The sequence below is a fragment of the Haliotis asinina genome, chromosome 7 (genome assembly GCF_037392515.1).
Source record: "Haliotis asinina isolate JCU_RB_2024 chromosome 7, JCU_Hal_asi_v2, whole genome shotgun sequence".
In the NCBI taxonomy this organism is placed as follows: domain Eukaryota; kingdom Metazoa; phylum Mollusca; class Gastropoda; order Lepetellida; family Haliotidae; genus Haliotis; species Haliotis asinina.
In genome coordinates, this window is record NC_090286.1 from 39,252,762 (window position 1) to 39,274,021 (window position 21,260).

The 21,260-nt window shown below is 38.6% G+C and overlaps 3 protein-coding genes across 5 annotated transcripts; all 3 read right to left on the reverse strand.

The window, feature by feature from the left end:
* Nucleotides 1-810: 810 nt before the first annotated feature.
* On the reverse strand, nucleotides 811-8,618 carry LOC137291010 (peroxisomal membrane protein PEX13-like). The gene is made up of 4 exons (XM_067822248.1): nucleotides 8,497-8,618; nucleotides 6,672-7,360; nucleotides 6,127-6,255; nucleotides 811-5,312 (listed from the first exon to the last, which is right to left on the reverse strand). Exons 1-4 carry the CDS (start codon nucleotides 8,577-8,579, stop codon nucleotides 4,942-4,944), a joined length of 1,272 nt encoding a protein of 423 aa, XP_067678349.1. The 5' UTR covers nucleotides 8,580-8,618; the 3' UTR covers nucleotides 811-4,941.
* Nucleotides 8,619-11,115: 2,497 nt separating this feature from the next.
* Nucleotides 11,116-12,876, reverse strand: LOC137291989 (uncharacterized). Its single transcript, XM_067823541.1, has 4 exons — nucleotides 12,807-12,876; nucleotides 12,337-12,504; nucleotides 12,082-12,178; nucleotides 11,116-11,608 (listed from the first exon to the last, which is right to left on the reverse strand). The coding sequence occupies exons 1-4, from the start codon at nucleotides 12,874-12,876 to the stop codon at nucleotides 11,116-11,118; spliced, it is 828 nt and encodes a 275-aa protein (XP_067679642.1).
* Nucleotides 12,877-15,306: 2,430 nt separating this feature from the next.
* LOC137291516 (ankyrin homolog) lies at nucleotides 15,307-20,486 on the reverse strand. 3 transcript variants are annotated; one of them, XM_067822879.1, is made up of 2 exons: nucleotides 20,368-20,486; nucleotides 15,307-18,830 (listed from the first exon to the last, which is right to left on the reverse strand). In XM_067822879.1, the coding sequence occupies exon 2, from the start codon at nucleotides 18,802-18,804 to the stop codon at nucleotides 17,593-17,595; it is 1,212 nt and encodes a 403-aa protein (XP_067678980.1). In that variant the 5' UTR covers nucleotides 18,805-18,830; nucleotides 20,368-20,486; the 3' UTR covers nucleotides 15,307-17,592. The 3 variants fall into 3 exon arrangements, with proteins under 3 accessions (XP_067678980.1, XP_067678982.1, XP_067678981.1); XM_067822881.1 differs by having other exon boundaries at nucleotides 17,002-18,830; nucleotides 20,416-20,486; XM_067822880.1 differs by having other exon boundaries at nucleotides 17,126-18,830; nucleotides 20,173-20,462.
* Between the last annotated feature and the right edge of the window lie 774 nt (nucleotides 20,487-21,260).

The following is a 21,260-nucleotide window of genomic DNA, read 5'->3' on the forward strand; positions in this document are numbered from 1 at the left end:
TGGGAGTGTACATAGGTTGTATATTGCCATCAACTACTGTCTGTCACAATCTAGTTCATGTACTTCGAAGTTCAGTGAGTGAGGTGATAATAGAGTAAGGCGTAGTAACGTGTCAGGATGTTATACAAGTCACGTGACAATGCTATCAAAAGAGTAAGATTCGTATGCATTATTTCTTGCGCGGCACATTCTGCTTTATTTTGAGATTGTCCTGTTGGATTACATGGAAACTGACAAACAGCCAAGTCCTCCCAACAACCGATTCTTTGGTTCCGCTACAGCTTTACATCGAGTTGTTTCTTCCTCTGCTTGTAATGCCTGAACGTTATATATATACCTTGATGGCAGTTTTCAGCGTTGAGGTTTTCCCCCCGGTATGGATCCCGACCCAAACCATATTGCTCCCTCCGCCATATCGGTCATGTTCAAGGGAGTTATTCATATCGACGCCATACCCAACGTCTCTCATCAGCAAACAGCTAAATCGACGCAGAAGCGTGATTCGTCCGTGAATAATGTCCTGTTCCACTGTGCACGACGCCATCAAAACTGGTATTTGTTATGGCACATTTTAATGTAAAACAGAAATTTAAATAAGCAAGTTAAGATATTTGATGGATGATAACTTCTTCATTATCCAACGGTGCGACGTTCCGATTTAGGGTCTTACTCGTCAAGCAAAGGTGCTTTTTACGTCAAGAGTTGTCGCATCATAATGCAATGAAGTAGTTGCCATCGATAAAGTATCTTACCTTCCTTGTGTTTCATCAACTTCTATAGTGCCAATCAAACAAATCACAAATGTTTATGAAATATTTATTGATGTTATTTAGTTTCATTTACTCTTGTGTCCTTGCACCCTAACCACAAAGCAATCATGTCACCAAGGTGACCGATCGTCACGCAAGTATACTTGAAATAGTGTCTGCGCTGACATAGCTTCAGAGAACGGAGCACTGAATCTGACAAATCAAGAGATGTGAAGGCCCTTAATAAAAGAGATGTTAGATGATCTTCCACACCAGAGTCTTACGACAATCGGTGATAAGGTTGTTTTGTAGAACGGAGCCCTGAACAGTGTGACCGAGTTTAGTGCTTTTTTGAGGGGCATTTAACATTATCCCAGTAACATCTGGGCATTCCATTTAAATTGATTCGTGAATTGATTGTTGTTTCAACAATATTCCAGCTATGTGGCAGCAGTCTGTATATAATAGAGTCTACAACAGACAATCCTGTGATCACCAACATGAACATCCATCTTTGCAGTTATATAAGCATGTAGGAAACTTGAATGCATTTAGTTACATTCCATGCAATTTTCTCCTATAATAGTTACTTGTATGTGTAAGCATACTATGTTATATTACTACCACATTGCTATTACAACATTTTTATTTCATGAAGAGTCCAACGCATACTATTTGTTTTCAAACATTTACCTAGGCATTTCTTAACTTAGGATAAAACTCCCATATTTTCATTATAGTGCAACAAAGGTTTGTAGCACAGGACAAACAAAGATGATATAGTGATATATCTGTCAGTGCTTAAATACTCACAATGAAAGAAAAAACATGTTACTCTCCAAAATTATAACAGCTGTTCAGCTTCATGAGTAAACATTATAAATAACGTAAAACATAGCACAAGCTGATTACTACATTTTAAATAAAATGTCACTGTAGATCAATAGGCAAAATAATGGGAAGTGTCAGAGCAGACATATCTGAAGAATCAGTGAATGAAATCAAAGTAACAGCTGTTTCATCATTTTTATGAAAAGTCTCCAGAATCAGAATCAAATGTGTCATGTCTCTAAACACTGTCATCAGCTGGATATATATTTGAACAGACTTGTCCGTGAGCTGTTGAGGAATTAACATTCTAAAACTACACCATTTCATGCATGAAAAACGAACAATCAGGGACAGAATTTATTAGTGCCCTTGTTCAGATGGCATGGCTAAGATTAAAATGGCATGGTTAAATTCTTACCTGTGTGCCCTTATGGCATACTTGATTTGTTTGCCAATGAGTGAGTGAGTTTAGTTTTACGCCGCACTCTGCGCAATTGAGAACTGATGACATGTGTTAACCAAGTCAGCAAGCCTGACCACCAGATCCCTTTAGGCACCTCTTACGACAAGCGCAGACACCTTTTATGGCAAGCATGGGTTGCAGAAGGCCAATTCTACCCCGGGACCTTCAGGGGTCAATTTGTTTGCCAAAGTGCATTTAAGTATGTTGTCACCATAATTATCTTTTATGACAAAGTGACATTATGCACAGACAGCTAATGATCAATGTCTTTTCAAAGTTTGAGGTCAGTAAATAAACAAAGCTACATACCTAGCGTTGTTTCATTACTCATGATTTATTAGTGAATGTTACATTACAATATCAACTTTAACATTCACTTCAAGTCATGTAATGTTTTGAAGTTCACTTTAATAGACCATGAATTTATGGCACAACTGAAATTCAAATGGCACCCTTAAATCATCATGACAGTGCTCATGAGGCATACTTGGAAAAACAGCAACTTCATTTAAATCCCCGTCCGTGTGCCATAATCTAAGATATGAAGTTGTAATTCCTGAAATATGAGGTGATTTTAATTTTAAACATCTCATACCATCTTAAAATCACAATTGTTTCTTAAACAGCTACCCTGCTAAGACCGATGTACACTTCTTGGTGATTAATGCATATATAGATTTTACACATATCAGTTTCATGCACACTTGATAACAACTCCAACAAACCTTGTCGAAGCAAAAACATGAACAAAATTTACCTCATGCCCCTATGCACCTAAATAAATAACAACAACAACAAAAAACACTAAAACTCCAAACCCCTTTCAATTTCAGGATTCTTATACTGAGTTTTTTTAAGGATGGTAATTTTCAGTTTGCTGCTAAGTTTTACATGCAAATAATGATTTGGAAACAAGGTTGATACTCAACACATTATGTTACTGTATTAAGTCAACAATACTGGGATGGTTTTGTTTTACTCCCACAAAAATAGCAACATACTATTCATAAAGTGCTTGTAGACATGTTATCCTAAAATTGCCAAATAATTGATAAACCTAAGCCTGTAGGATATAGATGTGATCTCTACAACTGGTACAATGATGAAACGCAACCACATGAAACAACTTTATCAATTTGTACATCAAAATTGAACCGTCAATCAAATTTTACCACAGAGTTTAATTGAAACAGTACTTTTTATATAAATGCATACTTCAAGTTAGTCTCAATACAAAAGTGAAAATGTGATATATGAAACAGAATTTTTTATTTATATGCAACACAAGATGGCATATGATTTATCTAAACACAATTTTAACACACAAGCAGCCTGTGTACTGGATAGCAAATTGTATGTAGTGTCTGGAGTAGATGCTTTTGACCCGAATAATAAAACATGTTTACTACCAACATACATATACTGATAGAATAGCATACCAGTAGAAACAATTGTACATTAGTTTGTGGATAAAACCTAGATTATTTCTTCAAATGCCCAAATCAAAGTTCTCTATAGAAATTGATATCCCAGGTTCTGTAGCTCACTTGAACTTATGACAAACATTCTGGCATAAATATCTGCATCAAGTTACAAACCCCTAAAACAGATGAAAAGAAATAAAAAGGTTTGTGTATTACAGTTTAGGAAAATGATACCATGAACAAACTTGGATGTTGTTACGTTTAAGTTCAAGACCTACATAAAGGAATCCTGAAGATCAAGTTTTTCAACTTTTTTTGGTTTAATTTGATTTTTCAAATATCAATAAAACATTCCTGTTGATGTCAAGGTTACCAGCAACAGAGGATAGACAGGCCTGTTTTTGACATAACTAACACACCAGTTAACCTGTCAAAAATGTTGACCTGCTGTCTGCAAACAAATTGGGCCTGCTTGAGCTGTCGTCACTATTTCCTGCTATACATGTATCTATATTGTGTTGTAGGATTATCAAATTTGTCCAGACTATCTGAATGACAGCTGCTTCCAATTTTCAGTTGATGTTACTTGAACCATTTCATTATGCCACTGCTTCCCAGTGCATGCAGATAACATACATAATGACAGACCAGTGTATGGTGGAGTTCAAACATAAGGTTTCAAAATGTTTTCAACGACATTTTCACTTTATAAATTCATATACAGGGAGGCTGCATGTTATGCCTAACTTTGACAAACCAAATTTAACACCTATTTGAAAAAGGATGGCTGATTAATAGTTTTCACTGGCCATATTACTTCAGAATCTAATGAGAAAATGTGCAGACATCCATTATTTCAAATCATTCATGCATTATTTCTTCCTGTCTTTGTAGTATAAGACAAGAAAGATGTCACACTACAAAACACATTCTGTGAAGTTAAAGGTTGTTAGGTAATTAGGAATCAAACAATGACAAAAGATCTTACACATTATTCTGATACATATACAGTTTTACGGCATAATACAAACAGAATGGGCTGTGAGATGGCCAGAAATGATGTTTTCACTGACGCCACCATGCAATTTGGATCAACATGATAGTTTTAGATTAGTGAGGTCTTGTTATTTCTACAGAAGATAGTAAAAAAGGAACAGGCAATAGATGACACAAACTCACCTGACTTAGACAAGGTAAGCAAAAAATGTTACAGCAACATTGAAGTCATATATGGGCAGCCAACATGACACAATTAAAGTTTCCAGCAAATAAGTGAAAAGTGAGCAACAATTTCTCATATATGCATGATGATTAACTGAAAAGCCCTCCATATTAATTTAATAAGAAATAACAAGTACTTGCCGAGGAGAATTATTAATACGTATAAAAATATTAATTAAGCAACATTAAGAAATCTCACAGACTTGCGTATTTACAAATAAAATTCCACACAATCCATTACCGATCCTCATGTTCACTTGCCAGCACAGCAATCCTTTGTAGGCACAGTCCGAGACACAGAAGGACACTCATCCTGGGAAGCACACTTGTCTAAAATGTCTGATGCATCCAGCTCTGAAGATGTCCCCTCATTGAAGACAGTGTCAAGGTCACTTTCAGGCACAGAGTTCATGTTTGTGGAGCTGGGGGTGGGCTCAGCAAGGGAGAAAGCACTTTGTGATGGGGTGATGGTGGCTGCTGGTGCTGGAACGCCCTGGGGAGACAGGGTCTGGAATTTCTTTCCTCTTCTCTTTCCCAACACTTTCAAATAATTTGCTGGCAACAGCCCTGTGTTGCTTCCATCTACAGATCCTAGCAGCCACCCTCGCACCTTGGGCTGCATCTCTGTAAAACACACAAAAACAACATGGTTGCATGTTAGGCTTGCAATGATGATTGTATGTGCCAATGCAGAGTATTTAAATACTCTAAATAGGTCACCAAACAGTAAAAATCATTAAAGTCACAAGAAATTTTGAAGTTTGTGTGAACTTGTCTGACCAAAACGTCATTGCCTTAACTATGTGTATCCAAGAAATCTGCAATAATGACATAGCCACAACAAAAATTCAATACGTAGCACACACCATTGTAAAATGATTCTACCTGTCTTATGCAAACCTGATTAGCAGGCCTTTTAAGCACTTTACACAAGTAGATACTACACCAGCTGTACAAGTTGAAAATCCCTTTCTTAAACTTACTTTACACACAATCCATTCTTATGCCCATGTTACACCAACTTACAGGCATCCCATTATTCATCAACAAACCAAGCTATGAAAGCTGAATGGAAATGTCTGTGATCACAATGAATAACTTGGGCTCCTCATTTGTTTGAACTCCTTAAAGTTTTGTTCATTTTTTCAACAATGTAACCCTTCCTGGTGCTAATCAAGTATATGCACTTGTCAACAAGCCACAGCCATACTGTTTGCAACATTCCCAGAAGAACTGGGTGACATTACTGAAAACATTGTTGGAACTGAAATGAAAATGAAATTTGGAATGGATAATAAGGAACAGTGTGGGGTTTACCAAATCACAGCTGTTGAAGGCATTAAACAATGCTGAAGATGTGTTTCCTGAAATCTAAGACGATCTTTAAGGTGAAACTGGTTCGGGAAAAACCTGTAAGTGCAGATGGATGCACACAAACCTTTAGGAGCAATGTTGATCATCTGCCCTGCAGTGAAGGATAGTTCATTGTTGTTGCTAGCACGGAAGTCATACTCAGCTCTTGCAACAAAGTGATCCGTATCCCCATTTGCCCAGCTGTTGCTCTCATCTGAATACAACATGGTATCAGTTGTGTACAGGTACATAATAATTCTGGGTAATTACATATTGTTGCCAATGCTTTCTATCACCGCTTTCCTCAAGTCAGAATGGTAACATTATAATATTACTGATATATCTGCTTGTAGTGTTTACAGTAAACAGTGCTACACTGTTAGGATTACTGACTGTGATGTCAAATAATTTTCACTATGTAATCCCATTATTTATGTCTAAACCTGGCATTTAATTATCTCGGAAAGCAGTAAATTATGGCCTGCAAACCTGTGTGTCACAACATAACCATGACAATATCAACAGAAATGCACTATAAAATACAGCTAGATATTTGTATAGCGCCAATATCCAGTTAGTTCAACTCCTCCAGTGCACTTCCACTAATGCAGCATAATGACATATACACACCAATGCCAGTTGAGAAGGACCTGATGATTTTCCAGATAAACCAGGGACCTCCGAGGATGATGCCAAAGAACATGAAAATTGGCCAGGCACTGTTCTTGGGTGTGGGTTCACCAGGGGCCAGGTTGGCTGCAGCCTGGGAGATAGCATCATTCCAAGCTTGGGCTGCATGACCCGGTGGTCGCAATCGCAGCAGTTCCAAGAAGCGCCTGTAGATGTATTTAAGGGTCCGAATGAAAGCTAAAGCAGATATCACAGAAACCAGTTGACTCCTCAGTCTGGACATGTTGTCAGCCACACCAATCACAGCCCGGAATGAATTATACACTGCCTGAAAGGTCGAGTCCATCATCATACCTACAGAATTCACTGCACTTACAACGTTCTCAATAGCCTGGAAGGCTGGCCGAGAGTTCTCCTCTGCTTCACGGGCAAATGTACTCATTGAATCCTGGTTTGTCCCGAATCTGTTGTATCCTCCATAACCACCATACCCATAGCTGCCATAGGAGCTATATGGGCTGTTATACAACCCACCGCCATAGGAGGAATAAGGGCTGTAACCTAGTGAACTTCCAATACCATATCCTCCACTAAAGGGGCGGGCTCCAAATGTATTCTGAGTAGGACGAGCTGGAACTGGTGGTGGTGCACTGGTTGTGCCCTGAACACAACATGGTGCAGGTGTACTCCTGAAATCAACAAATGCATAAAATCAAAAAGATATGCTTATACATGATAGTAGTATCATTCAAAATGTTTATTATTTGGGTATTAATCTCTGCCTTTTGCTTGGCAAACATCTGACCTGTCTGACCTGCATGGTGAAGCCTGTGTAGTCATTAATAAAGTGAATGTCATTTCCGACTGAGCAGTTGCAGTTTGGCAAAATGTGCTTGATAGAAGCATTTCAGATGTCATTGCCAACTGAGGGATACTAATGTCATAACATCCTTAACATTGCTTGAAGAACAATACACACTGATATTTATAGTAACTAGTACTTAAGCATTGCTTAAACACTAATCGTAATTAATGTATTGTAAAATTGCTCATGTAGCTTACAGCTGACTGAACACAGATGCTATCATTTATCTTCATTACATATTCATCATGTTCATGAAACGTTTGCACCTGGTTTTTTTTTCAGAATAAGTGTGTTTATATACAAACAAGTCTATTCATGCAAGTCTACATTCACAGAGCAATCACTGGAGTAGAAACTGTTTTCGAGGGTTATGAAAACTCTACACTAAGGGGTTATCATCTTCTGTTTACATGCAATGTTTCAGAAAGATTGTTGTATGTGTGATAAGAGTTTCAGATAAAAATAGACCAACTTCTGGTTAAATCAGGTCACCAGTTTCCATTTCAATCAAGTCCTACGCATATGGTAGCTTGCAGTGATTGAGTTCAGGACATAGCAAAGGTGTCAACAATATATGTAACAATATATAACAAAATAAGGCTAACATCGGATTACGTCGATAATTGCGCCTCGAAGTCTAATGCATTCTTAACTGCTGGTCAAGAAGAAATTATTTTAGTGTCATATTCCCTCTTTGCGAAACTATTATCGTCGCTTGTAAACTGTACTGCAACATGGAAAGTCCATAAGATATCCCGATATTTTTCTGTTAGACAGTGACGGTTAGAAAAAAACAAACGTTTGACCTGGCAAGAAACCCCTAGTTGGTTAGTGACGGGTCGTGAATAAACATCACCATGGGCAAAGTCCACTGTGGTATTCTACTAATCAATTAAGCAACAAATCACATGGCAACCTTAAATTCTGACGCAGTGCCAAAAACTTGTCACTGCTACCTACCCAGACATGCTGTTGACTGGAGCGGGGCCCGGATTTTGACTGTTAACACCAGCTCTCTCCCACGGCTTCAAGGGTGCAGCCATGTTGGGTAACACTGACACCTGGTGATAACACGAAGTAACTCTTATAAGCTGGTTCTCGGCTCCCTTTACGCGCTCTACCTTACATTGCGATTTGCGAGACGGGGCCCAGCTTATTAACTCTTACTGCAAAACGAAAGGGTCTAACTGGGCCTCTGTCTATTTAAGTAAGTATAACCGCGAAGCTTGCGTCACATACCGACAATGGAGCCAGATTGCGAGACCACTGCATAAGGCTGAATAGACTAACAACTAGTCTCTGAAATAAACATATTGTATACAGCTAAAAAATCATATTGAAAAAAATAAAATTTTTGGAAGCTGTGGAAATTAGAGTTCCGCCCGTACCCCCACCCCAATCAAACGCCAACATTACAAACTGACATGCATACCTGACCTTAAATATACATTCAATAAACTAGAACACGTATGAAAAACAATCAATGAACATATTTCAATGTTAGAATATTACACCGGGGAAGGTGGAAATATGCTATGTAAAAAGAGGGCTTACGGGTGGAACTCTTTCCCTAGACTTTCCACATTTTCTTGATTTTCTTGGGCTTTCTTGGATATACTTGCTTCAGGATCTGTATGACAGAACAAAGGCAGAATTTTGGCATTGCTTGGTAAATGATTCCGTGAAAATGTCAGTTATCCTGTACGATTTCATATATTTGAACTTTCGCTCGTAGTGTGCATCTGCCTTATCCTTCTTTAACTAACTTGATTTAAACGTACGTGGTTAAGGTGTTAAGTAATTTTTAAAACAAACAAATGTTTTGTACAAGCATGCATGTTTTACTGGTTTTGCTGAACGATAGAAATTTTGTACTTCATAACCGAAAACGATCGTAAAACATGAATGCTGATACCGTAACCAGAATGACATACGTGTCAGTGTAACGATTTATTCAGACAATGCATCTTTTGATCAGTGCTTCAGTAGAGTACATTTCACGTATTTGTGCCCTAATCTTAGACACACACAAGCAATATTTCTCCCTTTTGAAGACAACGATTCAACGATACTTTCTGTCTATGGGGGTGGGGGTATATGAAACCCCTACACATATGTGGAAAGAAACAAAACAAGGCATGTACGAAGTACAGTGACCCCCCGCAGTTGGGATTACTCCAGCTACATATACGACAACAGGGCTAGACAATCCAGTGGTGAACAGTATGAGCATCGATCTACGCAGTTGGGATACCATGGCTAGTGGGTTGAACTCTACGCAATTGGGATACCATGACTAGTGGGTTGAACAAGCCAGGGATTCTGACAACTCGCAGTCAAAAAGCTACCATTGTCAAAAACACGGGCCTACACAAGATTGTTGTTAAAAAGATTGGGCCAACCTTCTACACTATCTAAGGCGTTGCAACCAATCGGGCTTGCACTAAATAATTGCGCCTGACCCGTCCTCGTAAATCGCCTACTTTGAGACAAGGGTGTTGCTGAAGACCATTTCTAATCCGGAAATTCACGGGCAAGCCAACCAATGCAAAGCAAAGTGTCTCAGTTTTGTGCTGACTGCTGGTAAGAACAATTTCCACAACTTGCGAAGTGTCTTCACCATTCCCTGCGGCACTCAGTTCCTTGCTTGGCATATCCAACACCAGAATGAACATTCCCATTACTCAATCATACATGCATACAGTGGAATGTGCCATATCCGGACTCCGCGTAATCCGGTTTCATTCACAATCAGGATAACTCTCTACGTCCCGACAAAATCGTTCTTAATTTATCATAAAAGCGTGCTTTATAATCCGGACTCTTTCGATTAAGGATTACAGACCAAAATAACAGTTCCGAAAATTAACTTGCTATGAGAACAACGCTTTGTAATCCGGACGTAGATGACTTAAACAGTCCCTTAAATAAGCATCTCTATTACTTCTATTCACATTGGTTAACGTCATTGCATCACGTCGCAGAGGCAACTGATGTTAAGACACTTTTTCCTACAATAAATTTTAAATAATATATTGAGCACAGTATAAATTTTAAAAAAAACAGAAAAAGAACGATTCAAGTTGTTGTTGTTGTTGTTGTGTGTGTGTGTGTGTGGGGGGGGGGGGGGGGGGGGGTGTGTGTTTGTCTTGTCTGTAACAAAAGACTGCTTTACAATCCGGACATTGAGTTTCTCCCCTGTCCGTAATAGACACATTACACTGTATGTTGTTTGCTATAAATACATGTATCGTTTTTTTCTTTGTCAATATACGGGAGCCGCGTTATATAACCCCCTAAGTGTGTTCGCCTATCAGGGTTTCTGCATCACATAAAAATATGTTTACAGCATTCTCTTGGTAATGGTATAACTACTGTTTTCACTGTGTGCCCACTCTGCTACCATCCAGCAGTATTTGGAAAAGGATTCAATTTATGTAGCGCTACAGATTTTGATAATGGTAAAATTAAAAAAGAGTAATCTTTCACAAATATTTTATAACATAGAAAATAACAAATAGCAATATGAGTATACAATTCGCATTTGCTCCATCACAGTTCATTTTGTAGTTCATGGTTTCACCTGGTGATCTTCTTAATGGCTTTTCTCAGTTGTTTAAGGACAGATTTCTTCTTGAGGTTTTTAGGATCCACATTGTCTTTAAAAGTAGTCATGTCAGTCAAGCATACATTTTTCCCATCCACATGGAACTTATTGTCATGTGAAACAGGAATTTTCTTGCAACTACATGTACTTGCAACAGACGTTTGGGGGAATTGTCTGGTATCAGTGCCTTCATCCTGCTCTCCGTCATTCCGCCTTGCATCTTGCATAATCTTCAGTTCTGCCTTCAGCCATTCAGTCTCCTTTTTAATATCATCAGCATTTTGTTGGAGGATCGCCTTTTCTGTCTTCATCAGATGAAGTTTTGTCTTGAGGTGTTTGTTCTTCAGCTCCAGACACTGGGCACTGAGTCTTGCGTCTTTGAGGTCGTCCCGGACACAGTCCAGTTCTGCCTGAGTTGTGGTAAGCCTCTGTAGCAGGTCCGACACCTCAGCCTCCACAGGGTCACTGGTTAAAGATAAAATTGCAGTTTATCGGATGTATTACAGTGGGTGTTATTTTACCTCAGTAAGCAGTATTTCATACTATCACGGTAGCATGTTTATACTGGAGTAATGACGAAACAATCGAGTGATTGAAAGCATGCGGGACGTTCCATATGGAGTCAGTGAGGGAGTGAGTTGCACTCAGCAATATTCCAGGTATATGGTGGCGGTCTGTAAATAATCAAGTCTGTCAGACAATCAAGTGATCAACAGCATGAGCATCGATCTGCGCAAATGGGAACTGATGACATGTGTCAACCAAGTCAGCGAGTCTGACCACCCGATCCCTTTAAACGCCTGTTACAACAAGCATATTCGCCTTTTATGGCAAGCATGGGTTGATGAAGACCTATTCTACCTCGGATCTTCACGGGTATCGATTCTAACTACCAGCACCCTTTAGGTCAGCATTTCGTTTACAATTAAAGAGCTTACATGTTGCAGTGAAGGGGTCCTTGCATATTTGGTCGAACGTCCTTGACATTCATAGGTGTGGGTTGAATTTCCTCCGAAGGACTGGTCACTCGGGCAGCTATGAGTAAATTAAGCCATAATTAGTTTCATATGCTACAAAAGTAATTTCGCACAATTACTTTGCTAGGTTTTCTTGATGTATAAAGAGTACCGCGTGATCAGTGAATGAACAACTCAGTAAGTATGTGAGAATCATGCAAGAATCAACTAACTAACCACTGTCAGCGGGTCTAGAGACAGGGATAAATGCTGAAATCCGTTTTGGTTCTGTTTGAAGTATACGTCCAGCATCGAATTCGATACCACAATCCCATGGGAATGGCGGTTCAAGGCGAACGGGAACTGGTCTGATCAAACCAGTTTGAGGTGGCGAACTGGTGAATTCTGAAAATAAGACAAATAATTTCACCGATGTGTATGAATGTGAGGAGATAGTGCCTACATAACATCGAATCATAGCACAGCAATTGAAATGTATTGTCAAGCTGGGCATTCGTTACATTTCATTGACACCTGTGTGAGAATTACAATAGCTTGTGCAAATGAGTAAACAAGTACCTCCTCATTGCACCGTGTCAATTACGATGCAATGAAGCAGAGACAAGCTTGATTGACCGGCTTCTGAGGGATTCTACTAGCGCTTCCAGCTATGCTCATTCGAAGTCCTGTATTTTATGGTTGTCTACCTTTCACGTCCTCATCACAGAAAAAGCTCCACACTTCTGCATCAAATTCGTCGAACTGTGTAGATTCCATCGCGGGATATCCTCAGACCCTGCGCGACGTAATAAATAAATATAAAACAGAACATTTACCCAACTTTCATGCAACTTCATTTATATGGCACAATGAAACTGTCTGAATAGATTATTCTAAAAACGCCATTAGAGGCTCAGCAAAAGTGCAGACAAACAAAACCCAACTAAGTGTGAAAGAATGTAAAGAGTTCATGGTCCCCATGGTCTGTCTCTATGTTGTCGCGATGCATCAGGGTTCCATGTCCGTCGTGAAAATATCAAGTCATTACTTACGTTATCCCTACAAATGTGACTTCCACTTTACGCAGGACGGGTCTGCATGAGAACTGTAGTAGTCAAGAAAAGACAGCTGGTATGAAAGTGTCTGCTAATGATGACACAGTCGCTTTCCGTCATCGATCCATGTGATTATCGCCCTTCCTTCTAGTGAAAGTTCAAAATACCGGGGTGTAAAAGTGAAATTACCATTACCAGCTAAGTGTGCAGATCGTAAAGTGAACACCGGTTCAAGCTGACTCCCTTCTGTTTTATCTCATCTGAAAGTCTCTCTGCTTGACGTAGACACCGGGTCAGTCCTAAATGATGGTTTGACACCGGTCAGCTAGCACACGTCATGCAAATGCATGAAGAGGCAATGACAGGGACGACTCTGTCAGTGACCCCACATGTCACAGAGATACTGAGTTCATTTTACCTGAATATTTTCATTGGGATTTCTTAATTACTTACTGCCACAACATATTTATCTCTGCTGCAGTGACATCACTCACGGGCCATTCGGATGACATAACACTGAGGCCTCACGCCTCACTGAGCGTTGTTTACATAACACGTAAACGCCGTGGTGTTATGATGGACAGACCATTGACGTTTTGTGTCATTAAGGAAAACACGAAAATCTTATGCACGAAACGTCAAATGACAACAAAAACAATCGATTGACGTAAGATGAAATCCTCAAGTACCACAATCAGCGTATTATCGGAAGTGTTTCCGACAACGCGCGAGATTTTTATGAGAAATTGTTTGTGATGGAATGCTGATTGACTGCAACTAATAATTACCCGGAAAAGTTGGTCATTGTGTAATTTACTAGGATTGTGGCTATACAAGACATATCTCGATAGTAAGGTGAGACTGGGGCGCACTCTGTTATCTTACCGAAGAGACATAATATAACATTATTATTTCGCAGAGTGAAAAAGACGACCTCTGATCTCACAAAACCATGTTAAGATTACGTTTTAAGATGGTTTTAAGTTTTAATACCACACTTGTATATGTTCTTACCCATATAAAAATACTATACGAGAAAGATAATGTAGTTCACTCGTCGCCGACATCAAGATTCCTGTAAACACACAAGTCATCGGACGACAGAATACACATGGCCTTGAAGAGCAACACATGCAATCAGCCCTTTTAATAATACCCACATTCATCGACATTCAACTGCGTACAGGTAAGGACATCGATAAGAGGACACAAATTTTCAGATGTACTGTCAAGATGACACATTAAGTAATTAGACTTCTTCCTTGGGCGTAAAATATCTGTTTTCGTTTTTAATACCTGAAATATCGCTTTATCGTAGAAAGAAAATAAATACCTACATAGATTACGCATGTCGTCACAGGACACTCACTGCCCTGGATTCAAACAACGGAATAAGCTTGGAATAATGTTTTCTGTCTTGTTTCAGTCTACCTATTGAAATTAACACAAGTGACACAGATTTAGAACACGATACTCAAAGCACGCGACCACAGCACGAAAATCTCGCGCTGTCTTGATGGCGCTTTTGTGAAACAATCATCGCAGCACGAGATTTCAGTTTCGATGTGTTGAAAAAGGCACCAAACACACCGTTCAGCTTTCACAACACATAACGAGCACTTTATTTGAATAGTTTGCAAAATATTTCCCGTGTAAATATATGATTATATTAACGGGTGAATGTGAAATGCCAAGGAAATGATCAATAAACGAAAGCAGTGGTTTGTTTAGAGACACCGACATGTACAGTACCGGCTCCTCCAGAAGCTGCGGTTTCTAAGCGGGCTAGACGGCTGACTCCATGTGCTGGCGATTAGATGCCTGACTCGGAGGGGGTGGGTTCGAATACAGGATGGAACTAAACCCAACAAGCGTAGAAGAATCTATACATTAATGAGAAAGTGTAATTCCAAATATTACATATGTTCCGTTTCATGGTAGATTATAAAACAAACAAAAAAACCCAACAACAAAACGTAAGTACCACCATTTCCATTCAACGAATACACTCAAGTCATTATGGCCTATCAGTATGTTTTTACAAACAAAACAACGCACAGTACAGGATCATTTTATGAGTAAATCCAAATCCAAATAATATCCCGGTCCATCATAATGCCAAGTAATGTAATTAAAACCACCCCCAAATCAATGTAGTGTTTTTATTTCATTAAGCCATTGCATTAATATACAAAAAGAAGTGAGTGTCTGAGTTTAGGTTCACGCCGCACTCAGCAATATTCCAGTCTGGACCAGGCAACCCAGTGATCAACATCATGAACATCGATCTGCACAACTGGGAACTGATGACATGTGTCATCCAAGTCAGCAAGCCTGACTACCCGATCCCATTAGTCGCTTTTTATGCAAGCATGGGTTGCTGAAGGCCTGTACTCTCCCGGACCGTCATATACGAAAAGAACTTACTCCTTTATCACTGTACACTCCGAAGTGTTATTCCCAATAAAGAAGCTGACATTCATAAATTTTGCTTTTCTAATACATTCCACTTCTAAATGCCCTTCAAACCTCTAACATAGAACTTAATTAAGTACCCCTGCATTTTTGCAATGATAGCTTCTCAACGCATATATAAATCTTCTGGTGGTGACCACTTTGGAAAAACACACCAATTTTCATACAATATCATGTCTGGTACAAGTACGGCCCTACAATGTTTAATGTTGAATTTACTGGTGAATGTGAACACGTGAACATTCAAGATGTCATTTTGTCTTTCACGATTCAAGGTCAATACTGAGTGTAACCTCCATATGACGGTCAGTCAATCGTGAGTGGGTACAAGTGTGAACCCCATTTCTGTTGCCCCAGTCCCATTTTTTAACTTCATCAGCCTAAAGTGAAAATAAGCTGGCAATGGGCAATACCACATTTAGTTCACTCTGATTTGACCTTAGATGTAAATGTCTTTAGATAAAAAAAAAAAATAAATAAAGCCTCTCGCCAACAATATCAATATATGACGTCTTAAACAGGTAAAAGTGAAGTGTGGGGTTTGCATTATGTTGGAAATGAGAGCACATGTGAATACTTGTTTGTTCTTGAACTACTCTGGAAAAAAATGCTGGCTGTAAGGAGCTAATGGACTGAGAGAGCATGCCACAGTTTAACATGGATACCCTACCAGCCAGCCAGTTCTTGCTTTAATCTGTTAATGAAGACCTCCTGGCAAGTATTGCCTTATCTTTTCATATCTGTTTTAATGCTGCTGTTGTGGATTTGAAGCACTAACCTTCATCCTTGGAGTACACACCCCACTTAGAAAGAGTGAGTTTAGTTTTCCACTGCACTCAGACATATGGTGGTGGTCTGTAAGTAATTCAGCGTGGACCAGACAATCCAGTGATCTAGAGCACTAGCATCCATCAACACAATACGATAACCAAGCCTGACCACCTGATCCGTTTGTCACCTCTTATGACAAGCATGGTTAATGAAGATAAATTCTACCAGATCCTTACTAAAGAAAGAAACATTTGTTCTGCCAAGATGAAATTTCTCAAAATGATTATGTAAACTGAACAAGGTAGGTTTCTGAGTAAATCTACATATGCGCAAAATCTTCTGTTTGAACTTAGATCATTATATGCCGTAAGGAAAAAAGTCTTTATGTTATGTGATTCCTCTCTCAACAAACCATGGCTCATATTAAAATATACAACTCTCTTTAACTTTAATATGCTTGTTTTCAAATTATATGTTTGACAGACCACAGCTGAGTGACTCAAACATGAGTTCAGATTTAACTTTGCATCAGCTATATTTCAGCCATGTAGCAACTAGACCATGACTGAGAACCAAGGGTACAACAAGATAAAACTTAACATTACTATGACTATGTCTTTTATAAAAAGAAGAATCATGCTATTTATCAGTTACACTGGACAGCAAGTTTTAAGGTATTATTCCATCTGACAGTGTCATTATCATGAATAATGCACATACTACACCATTACATTCTTTATTTATAATGTGTCTCACTGGAACATATAATTTTCCCTTCCATCGACCCCATATTGTAACACCATATTTCCAAAAACGGAAATCTAGGTTTCCCGCAGATTCAGCATCTCCCAGCTCACTGGCGAGTCTTTCCAAACTACACGTAAATGAAATTGTTCCTAACGAAATTATATCTTATATACTTCAATGACACATTTAATAGAATTTACATTTAGAGTGATTTTGACTGAAAAATGTAGATTCTAAAAACATTTTCTCATCCTAAAATATATATTTTTACACAACATTCTCCTGTTTCTACATTCATAACTTATTTTAAAAGAATTCACAGTAGAACATTGCTGAAAAACTTTCTGCAATAGTTACAGCTGCCTGAGCCTTAACAGCAAATCTTTTACATCAGTGAACAGTACGTGAGGTAAAAGAAAGAACTCCATGAAGTACATTTAATGAATCAATAACCTATGTAATAATGCAATGCAAGATCATCTTTCACAGTCTCTGGTAGAGGAAGCGTCTTAATAGCTGTGTTGATGTCCCTACCAAACATACTCCGAACTTTGAATCTACACAAGTGCTGAAGCGTCCTAGCATTTCGTCCAATATGCCTGCAGTCCTTCACCACCGAGTACCAGAGTGGGTGTTCCTTATCCCCAGGGTCTTCCTCATATACAATATCTTCTTTGCCTGGGTCAGCCCCTGCCTGTATGAGGAGTTCCACCAGTTCAGCATTTCTTTGAAAAAATGCCATATAGAAAGCACTCCTGCCTAAATTATCCACCACATCCAACTTAACATTAAGGTGTCCAATGAGATACTCAGCTATTTTATTATGATCTCTGTCTACAGCATGATGCAAAGCTGTGCGTCCTTCCTTGTCCTGAATATCAGCACATGCTCCTCTAGACCCTAATAGTTCAACAGTGTTCCGGTAGTTCCTCTTGCTGGCTAGTATAAGAGGGGTGTCACCTTGACTGTTGATGTGGTTGATGTCTGCCCCAGCATCGATCAGAACACGAGAGGTGTTCACGCATCTTACAGACAGACAAAGAGGAGTGTTCCCACAGTCTCCTGTGTCATTAACATTTGCACCATTTTCCATTAAGTATTCACACATTAATGAATTAATCATAAATGCTGCAAAGAGTAGGGGTGTCATGGTGTCGTGAAATGTGCTGTTGACATCAGCACCTGCATCTACAAGCAGTCTTAACATGTCCATATTTTCTGTCAATATTGCCCAGAACATGGGGGTCGAGTCACCGGAGTCTCTTGAATCAACGGAAACACCATAATCTTCAATCAAAGATTTCACAACTGCTATCTGGTTTGCAGCACATGCAAGATGAACTGGGTACTCATTCTTTCCAGTAAGATTTCTGCTTGTTTCCTCTGGGCTGAACCCATGAGCTATAAGGGCCTTCATGATGTCAAGTTGTCCAGTACGGGCAGCTGTGGCCACAGGAGAGTATCGCAGTTGTGAATAATAGCGATCTTGGACAAGTGACGTGTATGTTTCAGGGGTGATATGGTTGTGATCTAAGTACTCAATGACCGTCTTGGCATCACCACTGGAGATCAGACTGTACAGCTGCTCAAAAGACTTCACTGTTGCAATAGTCTTTGGCTCTGGCGGTGTCTCTGGTTGTTCTTGGTGTTCAGCCATTGTCTACCAATAAGTCAAAGGGAAATCTGAAATTAGAGGCATCATGGTTCAGCTGAGTTAATGGGTATTTATAAGAATGAAAAGATAAAATCTGTTAGTTGTAAGCGATGTTTTCGCATCAAAACAAAACATCCCTGGGGGTAAATGTTTAAGGTTTTACAATATTGTAAGCATGATAAGTTTGGGTAAACGAAAGTCTGTTAAGCACTATGAGCTCAACATGAGTTGTCTCCCATTAAAGCTAAAAATGTCACCATGAAAATAACATTGCTGGCTGGTTGCATACTAGCCAAACTGAGAAACCACTACACTGAACTGTCTTGATAACAATAATGCCTTGTTTTAATATGTATGTGTTTGATACTCTCATGAAAGCAAACAAAATGTTACATGTGACAATTTGTCTGTAGTCTCAATTCTCATGATTCTTTCCAATTCAGCTTTAGGTCTCCTGTGAGTTTGTTAGTATAGTGTATTAGTAACATGCTCATGTGAAAGAAGTGAAATGGGGTCTAACATGCCAATATAAGGAGACCTAATACAGAGATCAAGTATGTCTTATGAACAGTTATGTCAGTTTGTAAACATGACATTAAATGTAAACCTTTGGAAGCAAAGTTTAACATGCTCTACTTCTGATAACTGTTGCAACAAGCTAACAAAACATTTGGCTTAGCAAGTCTGCACGAGGACAGAATACCTTTCAAAATTTGGGTAAGGTATAGGAGATTGTGTGGATTCATGTACAATTACTATTCAAATAATTTAGCAGACATGGAAAAAATCTATTAACTCAGTTGCTATTGCTTCTGCTGATTTTAATGTAAAGTTTGTCAACTTAATACTTGATTTTATTTTGTTTTATTGTGTTTATGAATTGGATTATTTTCACAATTTACGGAATTATTTCAGAGGACCATGGCACTTAACCTCCACCTTGAGAAGTCACAGACAACATGCATGCTTTATCTGCCTGTGCGTTAGACCTTAGTATAGAATATTTACACAGAGATGACAACTGGAAATATAAATGCATGTTTCAGATCCATTTGTCCTACAAAGTTTGGGCAGGATATGATTTTTTTATGTCTCCAACATGTGTTGTCTAGTTGCTGTTTTGTTTTGGTTTATGTTCCTCCTAAATCCAGTAATGCCATGTTCAGCAATGGAGAAGCTTTTCTGAAATAATATCATCACGAAAATTCCGTTTTGAGAATGATAACATAATCACGCGTTCATAAATTCAACACATTATTTGCAATCTGACAACACCTCAGTGATATGTGTGGTTACTCGATGTTATTTATCTGGTGTACATGCATTCATAATCTACAAACTTCCAAATTCACCGCATTTACGCATGCAAACCTGCATTAAATACATGTTTACAAAGTTATGATACACAGCTGATGTGTATACACTATAGTGTATTTCAGAAAACCTGTCTCAGTTTTCTGAATGGAAACCGACTTGTTTTCCCATAAATAACTTGCACCGTCTAAAATACAAACAAGCACAAGGAATGCATTGGATGTTGTCATGGTGATAAATAAATGAATTTACAAAAGCCGCTTGTCAAAAGCATAACATGTTTCTTTGACTGTTATTCACAATATGGTTTCTTCGTCACTTCTTAGGATAGCCAGGAGCGTCCATATTTCAAGGGAGGTAATCCAGTACTTACTCGACTTATCGACTTAATCTACTTTAATAAAGTACAAAATAACAGTTCGAATCCTAATTGTTACAATTGAGGATTTTATATTCTTTGCATCAAACTACCATGCTTATTACTAAGAGCATGCAGCCATAAATTGATACAAATATGTGCTAACAAGGCAAGAAATTGATACAAATATGTGCTAACAAGGCAAAAAATGAACATGACTCAGTGACATAGAGCCCGATCCCACGATCACAGTACCACATGTCAAAAAGCACTGAAAACATCTAAGTTCAAAAGAAGGAAAAAACACATTAAAAAAAACCCAAAATAAATGCACTTATCAAAACCAGTCTGCATCTCTCTATATAAGTATGGGAACTAGTTAGTAAATAAAAATGTTGAAGGTATAGGTCACACAAATGTTTAAGCAAGTCTCTACATGTTTCAGAAAATCAAAATACTGAAATCAAACTTAACATTTCACCTCACCTGCTGGTATGAAACGATTTTGCAAAGTTTGAAAAGAATCTACGCTCTTGTTTTCAAGATAAATATCGCACAAAAATGTACCTGTAAGGAACGGCGGACTATCTGAATTCTTTGGTATAACAACATAACCCGAGTCCTTTAGATCGAGTATGACCAGAAATCATTGAGAATTCAAAGATTGTAATTTTGTCATTTTTTGTTTCACTCGTTACTCACGTATTAAATATGAATATTAGCAGAACATAACTCCAGATTCAAAGACAGGTGAACAGTTAGTATTTGTCACAAGTCACCAGGGGCA

Excerpts from the sequence above, each read along its gene's own strand:
- LOC137291010 (XM_067822248.1), bottom strand. The coding sequence starts at position 8,579 with ATGGCTGCACCCTTGAAGCCGTGGGAGAGAGCTGGTGTTAACAGTCAA. Across the intron at positions 7,361-8,496 it reads CCAGTCAACAGCATGTCTGG|GAGTACACCTGCACCATGTT; the intron begins GTAGGTAGCAGT and ends TGTTGATTTCAG. Across the intron at positions 5,313-6,126 it reads GATCAACATTGCTCCTAAAG|AGATGCAGCCCAAGGTGCGA; the intron begins GTTTGTGTGCAT and ends TGTGTTTTACAG.
- LOC137291989 (XM_067823541.1), bottom strand. The coding sequence starts at position 12,876 with ATGGAATCTACACAGTTCGACGAATTTGATGCAGAAGTGTGGAGCTTT. Across the intron at positions 12,179-12,336 it reads CTCTAGACCCGCTGACAGTG|CTGCCCGAGTGACCAGTCCT; the intron begins GTTAGTTAGTTG and ends ATTTACTCATAG. Across the intron at positions 11,609-12,081 it reads GGACCCCTTCACTGCAACAT|TGACCCTGTGGAGGCTGAGG; the intron begins GTAAGCTCTTTA and ends ATCTTTAACCAG.
- LOC137291516 (XM_067822879.1), bottom strand. The coding sequence starts at position 18,804 with ATGGCTGAACACCAAGAACAACCAGAGACACCGCCAGAGCCAAAGACT.